This window comes from Panicum virgatum, chromosome 3N (assembly GCF_016808335.1).
Source record: "Panicum virgatum strain AP13 chromosome 3N, P.virgatum_v5, whole genome shotgun sequence".
NCBI lineage: Eukaryota > Viridiplantae > Streptophyta > Magnoliopsida > Poales > Poaceae > Panicum > Panicum virgatum.
In genome coordinates, this window is record NC_053147.1 from 42996796 (window position 1) to 43009045 (window position 12250).

Consider the following 12250-nt stretch of genomic DNA (forward strand, 5'->3'; position numbering starts at 1 on the left):
CTTTGTAGGAAAATGTAGTGATTATAAGCAGACTCAATATGAGGTAAGCATTCTTCTCACATCTTAATATTCATCTTCAAAATAGTTTTTAACATTGTAGAAAATATTATATTTATAATTTCAGTTTGACTATCAATTTGAAGACGATAAGTAGTAGAAAATAAAAATTTAGTCCCCAATTTAACCCATAATATTCTCAAAAATAGCTAAAAGATTTAATGTCAAGATCATCAGCTTTTTTCATTGCCTCGTATCACGGCCGGTGGTGAGGGTATAGCGCAGCACGTGCTCCACATCTGACACGAACTACAGACAAGTGAAGATAAGGGAGGGGCAAAATGTCTGTTCATGTGGGATGGAAAAGAAAAAGGAAAGAAAATAAATGAGAGTAGGAAGGTACACTTAAATGATGATTCGTATGTGTCGGTATTAAATTTCAAAAGACTTACTATTTAAGATTTAAATATTGAAATCGTTTCTCAAGTACTAAGGCTCTGTTTAGTTCGCGAAAATATTTGAGTTCTGACACTATAGCACTATTGTTGTTATTTGACAAATAATGTCCAATCATGGACTAATTAGCCTTAAAAAATTCATCTCGTGCTAATAAATTAGACTGTATAATTAGTTATCTTTTTCAACTGTATTTAATACTTCATATATGTGTTCGCGTATTCGATGTGACAGATACTTAGAAATTTTTTTATAACTAAACAGGGCCTGATCACAATTCCACGGTATGTCATCCCTCCGTACCCTGGGTCGTGTGTCGTGTCGCCGCAGACGCGGAGGCAATTGAGACCACCACAAGTCACACATCCGTTTCCTTCATCCTCCTGGACCTCCGGAGAAACCCACCCCAAAATCGCGCATCCGCCCGCACGAATCTCCGCACGCCATGGCTTCCCCCCAGAACCCCGACGCCCCGGCGGCGCCGGCGCCGCCTCCGGCGCCCGCGGCGGCGCCCCCTGAGGTTCAAACCCCAAACCCTAGCATTGTCCCCGGTGATCCGCCGTCGCCGGAGATGGAGGCTACGGCGGAGGCGCTCACGCGGGAGGAGGTCATCCGCCGGCGGCGCCGGCGCGCGGCCAGGCTTGCCAGCGTGTACCGCCGGTTTTACTGGGCCATTGCCGAGGAGGTGCGCGCGCGGCACCGGCAGTACGTCTGGGACCTCGCCCGGAGCCCGCTCGAGGCCGAGCAGCCGCCGCCCCCTCCCGGAGCCCCTATCCCCGCGGTGGGGGAGCCACAGCGGTCGGCGCCGGTGCCGAGGAGGAAGAAGTGCGGGTTCACGGGGTGCAAAGTGCGGGCCATGGCCACGGCCCGGTTCTGCCACTCCCACATCCTCTCCGATCCCAAACAGGTGCTCTACAAGCCCTGCGCCTACATCACTAAAAGGTTCGTCACTTCACGTTCTCTTGTTTCAACTTTGTACTTGATTTGGATGAAGCCCTGGATCTTCTCGTGGTTAGGGTTCCTGATTCGTTGCCATTGCTGGTCTGGATCTAGCCAGTTAGTTATCTGAGTTTATTGTTTCTGAAAGGGGATGGCACCTCTCTCTCATTTGGGGTTGGGATTTCCATGCTTCCCTGGTGAATCATTGAGATTGCTCCCATTTGTGGTGCGTTTAGGTTGGTGTCTCATCTTTACCTATGTATATATCAAATATTGAATGTGGGTTAGGTTAACAAGTCAGGGGAAACTTATACATCAAATGTTGAATGTGGGCCATCATGGATATAAAGAAAATTGTAGCCTGCTCTGCAGCTGGTATCTGTGTTTCAGTTATGTTTGCCTAATTCTTAGGTTTAGGTTTTCAATAATTTGTTTCTGGTCTCAAAAAATAAAAAATATGTTGGTATTTTCTGAAAAACAAGGATTAGAACCACTCTTCTTTTTCATTACTGTAGTTTTGTAGATGTGGTCCCTGGTAGTTTGGTAAAGTATGACTGAAAGAGATACCCTTGCCTTAAGATGTAGGGATTGAGACCAAAAACATATGATCCAATTCAGTGTTAGCCTTTTCTTTTATCAGGTACATATCATTCTTCTAGTGTTAATCTATCTGATTTGCGTAATGGTTATGCCATACATGCAGAATAAGATCAAATTAGGAAGATCGATGCAACCATACAAAAAAACAGGAAGCTTATTTCACTAGTTCTGAGATGTGAAATTCAATTGTAACAAATACTGGTGTCCTTCTGAAACACCGAATTGTTGAAAATGATTATTAAAATTCCAAGCATAGATGACAGTATGATTTTTTTGTGTGTTGTGATTAATGACATTTGCTGCCTCTTTTCCTTCCTTTAGGTCAGCTGTAAATTCTTCTTCAGGAGTTTAGTAAAAAAAAGAAATTTTATGATTCCGATTTGGCCATGTTGAATCGATCAGTTTCTATTAACAATGTAACTACATAAGCTTCTCTTATGGCAATTCGTAGAGAGATATCATTAGGGTAAAACAGCACACACCCCAGGAGGGGGGTGGGGTGACCTCTTGTATATATAGGCCGTATAGGCTTGGAGTACAAATAAGATAACTACAAGTCAAATACAAGACATATACAACGATACATATCTAATACCCGTCCGCAGTCATAGGGGAGATTGACGAACACCAAGACTGGACCTAAAATCAGTGAACAACTGTACAGGAAGATCCTTAGTCATAATGTCGGCAAACTGTCGCGAGGAAGAAACATGTAGAACTTGAACGTGTCCCAAAGCAACCTTCTTGCTCATGAAGTGAATGTCAATCTCAATGTGCTTCGTCATATAGACTGGGTTGGCGGCCATGTAGACTGTAGTGACGTTGTCAATAGACGATCGTAGCCTTAGAGAGAGGAAGATGAAGCTCCTGAAGCAACTGTTGAATCCAGCAACACTCGTCCACAACATGTGCAACAACTTAGTACTCAGCCTCAGCACTAGAACGAGATACCATATTCTGATTTTTTGAGGACCAGGAAACTAGAGTGTCACCAAGATAAACACAGTGGCCAGAAGTAGAACGCCGAGAGTCTGGACAACCAGCCCAGTATGCATTAGAATACGCTGTGAGAGTCCACAGGACCAGTACCAATGTGAAGACCAGAGGACAAGGTACCCTCGACATAGCGCTGGATGCGCTTGACAAGTGCAAGATGTGGCTCCTGTGGATCATGCATAAACAAGCAGATTTGCTGGACAACATAGGCGATGTCAGGATGAGTAAAAGTAAGATACTGCAGAGCACTAGCAATACTCCAATACTCAGAAGGACCCGCAACAGGAGGTCCATCTAATGTAGTAAGTTTGGACTTACAGTCAATAGATGTCGTGGTGGAGTGACATTCACTCATGCCGGCATGCTGTAGAAGATCCAAAGCATACTGCTATTGAGATAAGAACAGTCCATTCGAAGATCTGGTGACTGAAATCCCCAAGAAGTGATGAAGAGCTCCAAGGTCAGTTACAACAAACTCAATATGGGGTTGATCAATAATAGAGTGAAGCAGGGCATCTGAGGAGGCAGTGAGAACAATGTCCTCCACATACAACAAGAGATAAGCCAGCTAGGCACCATCCTTGTAGACAAACAAGGTGTTGGTAACCGAAGGAGCAAAGCCCAACTACAGTATATATGTGGTGAATCGCTGGTACCACGTGCTAGGAGCCTGTTTTAGACCATAGAGAAACCTCTGCAGGAGATAGACATGATTAGGATGTGCTGGATCAACAAAACCTGGCGGCTGCTGGTAGTAGACTGTCGCATCAATCAAGATGACAATGAAGGAAATCATTTTTCACATCAAGCTGTTGAATTGACCAGTGACGAGATGCTGCAATGCTAAGAACAACCCTGATAGTTGCAGGCTTAATAACTGGACTGAAGGTCTCATCATAATCAACTTCATGTTGCTGTGAAAAACCGTGAACAACCCACTAGGCCTTATGGCAAGCAAGAGAACCATTTGAATGAAATTTGTGTTTATAAAGCCACCTGACTATAACCATATTAGCCCTTGGTGGGCAAGGAACAAGACGCTAGGTGCCATTATCCATAAGGGCCTTGTATTCGTCAGTCATAGCTTATCACCGATTGGGATCAGCAAGAGCACTCCAATAGTTGGATGGTATCAGAGAAGCAACAAGATGCTCGGCAGACATTCTTATAGCTCACAGGCTGAATGGCGCATGACTGGAGTCAAGTCATGAGCCGTGAGTCGGGAGGCATCGATGGATCAGCAGGCTGCCAAGGCCGACGAACGTAGATGTTGCCGAAGCGACTAGCCATAGCAGCCTGCTAGGGCGCACCATCCCGCCTGGAGGTGAAGAACCCGAAGGGTGTGCTGATGGGGGTATAGGACCGTGCCCACCAGCACTAAAGGTGCCAAAGCTGATGTGGCTAGATGAAGGTTGCAGTTGCTCAACATCCATGGAGGATGGGGTGGCCGGCGAGGGAATCGCTGCATTGTTAGTAGAGCAAGGCACAATAATATCCAAATCATCATCTCGTAGAAAATCTAAAGAAGATGGCGGGACGGGATCGTCTTATGCAACGGGAATTGGAAGCTCATTAAACACAACATTGCCAGAGATGATAATGTGATGGGTCGATATATAGAGATAGATATCCTTTACGTGCCGAAGGATAGCTCAAGAATACACATGCAGCGGACTGAGGGGCAAGCTTGTGAGGGTAGGTTGCTTGGAGATTGGGGTAGCAAAGGCACCCCAATACTCGCAAGTGATCATAGGAGGGGGGTCGGCCATGAAGGTGTGCATAGGGAATGTTGCCAGAAATAAGGGATGATGGGAGCCTGCACATATAGTGCCTCAACCTAATAGGGAGGCGCCATGGAGGCATGCATCAGCAAGGTACACAAGAATTATTAAGATTACGAAGAACACGTTCAGCCTTGCCATTTTGAGCAGAATTATAAGGGCAAGAATGGCGAAATAAAATACCACAGGATGCTAGGTGGGCTGTGGTAGCATTATCAATAATCTTTGCCATTATCAGTCTGAAAGCACTTAACTGGGAGGTTGGATTGAGTCTGTGCATAAGAAAATAAAATGGATGATATGCTCATGAACATCAGACTTATGATGAAGGGGAAACGTCCAACAAAAATGAGTAAAATCATCCAGCATAACTAAATAGTAATTGTAGCCCGAAATGCACAGACTCAATAGTGGCGCGAAGGTGGTGTTAGCCTGAGGAGCAGGAATGAGTAGGCCTTGCCCACCCCAGCCGCCCATACTAGAGGGCCCGACACGTGACCCAGCACCCTGGTCGCTGGCCTGCCTTCCTCCCTGAGCGGCCCATGGGTTGAAATAGATCCACGGGACCGCATGGGAAGAAGGGCACACTTACTGGCCGCCGCCACCGCAACTGTTGCGCTTCTTGGGGCGCCGTTGCTGCTGCTGCTGGTGCGGTGGCTGGTGTTGAGGAAGAGCGGCAGGCAGAGCTGCAGCTGGTGGGAGGGGTGGAGGCGACGAGGGCAGTGGATGCCGCGACATTGTCTTCGTTCGCCAAATGCAGCTCTTTTAGGGCTAGCTGATCGAGTGCTGTGGAGAATTTCATGTCCTTTTGCCCAGCGACGAAGTCGGCGGTGGTGCTGAACAGCTGGTTGATGCCGTGTAGGAGGTCGAGGATGAGGGTGCCATCCGGAATGGGCTGGCCGACGTTGCGAAGCACATCGTTGGTGATCTTCATCTTGCAGTAGTCTTCAACAGATAGATCTCCCTGAGTCATGGTGTGGAAATAATATTTCTTAGATGGAGCGCCCCTTGTTCGCCTGAACGTGTTTTTCGATGGCAACCCAAAGCTCGCGTGCCGTCTGGTCGGGGGCCATGGCGAAGTCGAGGAAGGAGTCGGAGACGGAGCTGTACAGCCATGTGCGTACGCAACAGTTGTTCTGTGCCCAAGCCGCATCAACAGGATTGGGCGGAGGTGTCCCATTGATGTGTCTGAGCAGCCCAAACTTGCTACTCATGGCCTCGAAGATGGAGCTCCACTTGGTGTAGTTGGAAGAACGGAGCTCCAGGGTCATGGGGACGTGGGATTTGACCGAGATGGCGGCGTAGGGGCTGATCACGACGTCACTCATGGCTAGAGAAGCTGCAGCGGAGGGGGTGCTGGTTACTTTTGTTGGCCCTCTCGTTGCGGAGGAAGCACTGGTAGCGAGTGATTGGTCGGGGTTTTGGTTCCCAGCATCTGCGAGGTTGGGCCGCCGGCCGCCCGGGAATGAGAGCACGAGAATGGCACGCGAGGAAGACGTAGGAAGATAGATTATCTTCAAACGTAACTTACATCCCTCTAGTGTTCTGGACTTAAGGCTTACAAGATCACACCGATTGCATAACTGACGATGCCTAGAATGCTATATGCTTTGCGCATCGTGGGTGCGAAGCGTCCTGACGTGCTCGTGCTCCTTGCTTCGCCCTTCAGTCTTGTCTGTTCCTCCGCTGATAAACATTGCCGACCATAACATTTCTCCCTCCCTTGGGAAATAGCTCGTCCTTGAGCTGGAAGTCGGGGTAGGAGGTCTTGAACTCGTCGACAGGTTTCGACATAGCTTCGGTCGGTGGAAGGCTAGCCCACTGGATGAGGATGTGCAACTGGCCGCGATGTAGTTGGGAGCGCAGTACGCGTTCCGGCGCTTGGAGTAGACGGCCGTGTAGCGGTTGAAGTGGTGGCATCGTTGTTGGTGGTGTGCCATGGTAAGGCTTTAGAATGCCTACATGGAAGACGTCATCGATATGGGCATGTTCCGGAAGACAGAGCCGGTACGCCACGTCGCTGACACGTTCCAGCATCGGAAATGGTCCGGCAAAGCGCAGACTCAGATTGGATTGAGGGCCTGACAGTAGGGACTGAGCAGGTCGGTGAAGGATGCGGAACCACACCCAGGAGCTGACGGCCAATTCCAGAGCTCGGTTATGAGAGTCGTAGTAGCGCTTGGCGTATGCTTGAGCTTGTAGGAGGCGTTCATGTACATCCATGAGGAACTGGTCGCGGTCTTGTAAGAGCGTGTCAACCGTACCTGTTCTTGCCGATGTAGAAGTGTATTGTAGTAGTGGAGGAGGTCGCCGCCCATAGACAACCTGGAACGGTGTAGTGTGGAGCATGGAGTGGAAGCTGGTGTTGTTGCAGTACTCCGCCCAGGGAAGCCAGTCGAGCCGCGCTCTGGGTCGAGTGCCGGTGATGCACCATAGTACATAGCAATCGTCTTGTTAACGGCTTTGGTCTGCCCGTCGGTCTGCAGGTGGCAAGGTTTTAAAAAACGCTAGACACTAGGTGAACGCTAGCCTATGGTTTAGAGTTTTTTGTGATTAAACGTCTTTTGTGATTAAACGACACTGTGATTAAACGCAATGCTAGGCCAAAGTTTAGAGTTTAATCAAGATTAAACGTAGTTTTAAAACGTTTTTTAAAACGGGGGCAGGTGGAAAGCTTGACACCGGCGAGCTTGAAGAAGTCACGCCACACATGACCGGTGAAAACCGAATCACAGTAGTTGACTATCGATGACGGGAACCCGTGTAGACATATAATGTCAGTGAACGTACGAGCAACCGAGGACACCGTGTTTGGGTAGCCAAGCGCAATGAAGTGGGCACGGAGCGTGCTGACGTGGTCGCGCTCCTGGCGTCGCCCATCAGTCTCGTCTGTTCCTCCGCTAATAAATGTTGCCGACCATAACAACTTCGGACATCCACAGATGGGATCTGTTGGGTGGAGGGAGGCGCAACCTAGAGAGGGTGGCGCTGGTTGTGAGGAGATGGTGCCTAGAGGAGGCGGTGCCAGGAGGTGGACGCGTGTGGGGTGATCCACGCATGGCTAGGGCAGTGGAAGGGGGGAGGGGTGCACGGCCGGCTAGGAGGCCCGGACTCATGATAACCATGTAGATAGATATGATTATGGTAAAACACCACACACTCTAAGAGGGGGGGGGGGTGACCTCTTGTATAGGCTTGGAGTACAAGTAAGATAATTACAAGTCAAATACAAGACATATACAGCTATACATATCTAATACCATGGAACATCAAGATTCAGTGGGATATGGTTGTTTTTCTCAATATAAGTGAGCTGCTCCTTGTTTGCTAGTTAAATATGGTTTCCTATGTTTTATTAATTTACTGTTATTATTATTGAGCTCTGTAATAGATTGGGCTTCATGTACACAACTCAAATCAGTGAACCTTGACTGGTTGAACTTTGAGTAGGAACAATAGTTGGTTTTGTTTTGGTTTGTTTACCTTGACTATTTTGCTAGTTGTCTGCATAATTCATTGTTTGAAATTTTTCCTTATTCACCACTAGATCAGTTAAGTTCTGGTATAGTATTTCATTTCCGTTAACTAATTTTAACGTGAACTTACCCTGTTTTCTTTTTTCCAGTGGGGTACAGGGTGGGCTTGTCACCTGTGGCAGGCCAATCATAAAGTCTGCAGCTCCCTCATTCTGCAATATCCACTTGCAAAGAAGTCAGAAGAGCATTGCACAAGCTTATAGGAAGGTTGGTTTTAACCTACCCCTTACAGGCAAGGTCACCCCAAAGTTCAGTGTTTTGGTTGCTGAATGTGTTCGTCAGATCCAAGACAAAAGGAGACAATCACTTAAAGCTGCAGCATGACAGAAATGCACTAGAGATGGAAAAGTTGACTGACCCATACCTTTGATATCCATGAAATTTCAGGCATTCTTCTGAGGTTTAACCAAAGTATGATAACGTGCTCTGCCAGATTACTGCTGTCACTCTTTGTTGAATGATATGAATAATGGAAACTTACATGACGTACATGAATTAAGGCTTAAAGTGTCATTGGAAGAATTGATATCTCAGGAATGATTTAGTAACATATTTGAAATGAAAACTTGAAGGAACAAGCTTGTGGTGATAATCAAGTATCAACTGTGAGGGCATGCAGTTATTACAGATTTTTCAGGAGTTCTGTCTTTTTTGCGCGGGCAGTCTTTATCATAAGCTTTACAAGATGATGTACATGCACAGCATGACTGCATGGTTGATTCGATGATGTGTTGAACCATCATATGCTTGTTGGTACTATTTTACTCAATACCTGCCTGCATGAAAGTCTGTGATCACCAGCATTAAACCTATCTACATGGATTCCAATCAAAATCACGGTGACTCCTGAAGATTTCACAAGTCTTATTCTGGTTTGGATTCCATGTTGTGAGTTACACAGATCCGAATTTCAATCCATGTATTTGGTCATGTAGTGGTGGTCTAAATGTTCAAGCATGGTGCAGTCAGTATACAAAATGTGATTAGTGGATAAAAAAGAATTATTTCTTACCAATTTGAGATTCAATTCACGGGCTTGATATGTACTTTTGCAGAGATGTATGGATGAGAGATCTGTACATTCACAGCAAATGGACTGTACATGGTATGAGATGCTACCAACGAGAAAAAATGTTTCACATTATGAACCAAACTAAGAGCCTAATAAAACATCGACTCACGAAGATAATGTAGAATGCATTTATGTCTATTGGAAGTCCGTTGCCTAGCACTATTATAGAATTTCATGAATTGCACAAATAATTACCCAGTGGCTTTATGGAAGGGAGCTGTTAGAATCTGGTACAGTGTTAGCATATATCATATACCACATGTGTTACATATCAGTGTTTGGTAGCAGTTTCATGGCTATAAGATTTCAGGTCATACTAGTGATTGATCACAGTTTCGTGATTGAGATCTCAGGTCTGGTAAGGGCTAGGGCAATCAAGATCAAACAAATGAGAACCTTTCCTGATGTCACTTGGTTTTGGTTGTGTTTGTTAGATGTTACCATGTTCAGATCACTCCATGTTTTCTTGTTTCTCTAATGTTATAAGGTTTGGACTAAGTGCTTCCTATGACTAGCTACATTCTATTTTTGCTCTATCGTTTTCCAGTCAGAACATTGGGATATGGTTATATGTAGTATCTGGTCCTTATTTTTAGAAAGCTATTTAAATGGCTGAGAAATTTTTCTGTTTTAGATATGTTTGGACTAGTGCTGTAAACTCAGGCTTCGCCATTGGTTCCATTTTGGAGGATACTTAATAGTTTATGTCCATCGAGCAATCATTACTGGAAGACTGTTAACTTCTTTAAAGGGATTACCTGTACGTTCTGGGGGTGCAAATGGGTAACTTTTAGGCCCACTTCCAACCCTCTTTAGTTCAAAAATTTATACTACTCCAAAATGGAATTCTATTTTGGAAAACTAGCACAATATTTTGAGCTAAAGAGGATTGGAGGTGCCCCTAAGGTCATCCATTTGCACCCTTAGTACGTTCATCATTTTCTTCAAACTGCCTTTCAGAATCAAGAACACATCCGCCCCTCCTTTCAGGTTGGTCAAACCCTTTTTAACATGGCATTACCTTCATCGTAGTTTTATTATTCGTTTGTCATTGTTGGTGGTGTCTAAACCCAAGCACGTATAAAGGGGTCCTAGGGTTGTCTGGGACAACCCAAGAGTTTTTAGGGGACTGACCATTTAGATGGATGTATTGTTCCTAGATTATCTTGTAGAGGGGGAATACCTACTCAGTACGGACGTTATAGCTGGAGGAAATAATTTATTAACCTCTGGTACGGCCAGTACGGTCGGGACACGGGACAACGCGCACCAAAAGGAGCCTTTGAGAACACTTAGTATGACTGTGGCATGGCTTCTTTTGCTTCTAGGACCTATTTGGCGACCCTCGATCTGTTATGCATGTCGAAAAACAACTCTAAGGTGGGAACTTCCACCCAACATGCTGGGATTCCTTCGGGTCGCTGGTGAATATCGCAACCTCCGCCTTGGGCCACTTTCACTATAGTAGCCTTCAGCCTTGTGCGGTTCTGCCTCCCCCCTCTCCCTGGAATGGGAGACACGGTGACCTTTTGGGTATCCGAATTGTTAGGCTCCTCCGGGTGGCTGCCCCTCACGTATGTCGTAGCCTAAGAGAAGGTGAGGGTAAATTAGGGTGAAAGTGATCGGGTGCTCGTAGCCTAAGAGAGGGTGAGGGTAAATTAGGCAATCCAAAAAACTTAACCTCAAACTTCAATTAATTTGCATATAAATAAAACTAGAACATACTATCTAAATGTGCAACTAGTGTTCTTTTAGTAAAAAAACTATCTTCCCAAAAGAGTTTAGCAACCTACAGCCAATCTTATTAAGATACTACTCTATGAAAGTAAAGGCACACAAAGATTTCAATACTAAATGCGAAAGCTTAAAGGAGGGATGAGAGAAAGCAAACTCTTTGACACGAGAATTTATCCCATGGTTCGGTTAGCCACAAAGGCACACCTATATCCACGTTGTTGAAGCACTCACAAAGAGTATTACTTCTCGGCAATCAAGTCTCTTCCAGGGACACCGAGTCACCTGGTCACCTTGATCCCGATTTCCATTAAGGAGCTTCACCAAGAAGGGTGGGGTCTCCACGTCCCTCGCATAAAGATGTTGACGCCGCTCCACACATAGCCGGAGGGTTGTTGATATGCCGGCGAGCCACCAATGCTCCAAGGGGCCGGTGCACCGAGATACAATGTTGGTTCACTCTAGAACCACGGCACAAGGCACAACATCTTTTTCTCTCACTCACTTAAGAGCTAACCTAACACAATCACTCACAAAGTTGTGCTGAGTCTAAGAATTTGATCAATATGCACTTGGATGGCTTAGAGATGTTCTTGGGTGTGGGTGTGATGTCTTGGAACTCCAGCAACTCCGAAACGGACGGGGTGAGGCATATATAGCCACCAAGTCCATAGAGCCGTTACTAGCCGTTACCCATTTTCTGCATAGCGCATCAGAAGAACCAATGACTGGGCATCAGTGTAACCAGTCACACACGGCTCTATACCAGCCATTGGCCTTTTGATACGCCTGTCCTACTGACTCAGCAACCATCAGTTAAACCAATGCATTGCACCGACGGGGCATCGGTTAAACTGGTGACACTTGACATGCCACATAGCCGTTGAACTTGATTCTCTTCTGCTGACGTCATTGTACTGATGCATGCTCCGATGGCACGTCGATTCAACCGGTGCTGAAAGACTTGGCTCCTGCGCAGTTGACATCGTCTCTAGATGATAGTATGGTGAATGCATCGATGCTCCTATTTTCCACACCGTCGGTTTAACCGGTACTATTGAGTTTTCTTGACTTGGTCTTTATGCGCCGTGTCCAATGCACTGATGCATGTGCGTCGGTTTATCCGATGACCATCGGTT

General features: G+C 46.1%; 1 protein-coding gene across 1 annotated transcript; it reads left to right on the forward strand.

Moving 5' to 3' along the window:
• Positions 1 to 774: 774 nt before the first annotated feature.
• LOC120665961 lies at positions 775 to 10085 on the forward strand. The gene is made up of 2 exons (XM_039945684.1): positions 775 to 1395; positions 8395 to 10085. Exons 1-2 carry the CDS (start codon positions 899 to 901, stop codon positions 8627 to 8629), a joined length of 732 nt encoding a protein of 243 aa, XP_039801618.1. The 5' UTR covers positions 775 to 898; the 3' UTR covers positions 8630 to 10085.
• Positions 10086 to 12250: the final 2165 nt, after the last annotated feature.

Coding starts and splice junctions, on each gene's coding strand:
- LOC120665961 (XM_039945684.1), top strand. CDS start 899: ATGGCTTCCCCCCAGAACCCCGACGCCCCGGCGGCGCCGGCGCCGCCT. Junction 1,396..8,394: donor TGCGCCTACATCACTAAAAG/GTTCGTCACTTC, acceptor TCTTTTTTCCAG/TGGGGTACAGGGTGGGCTTG.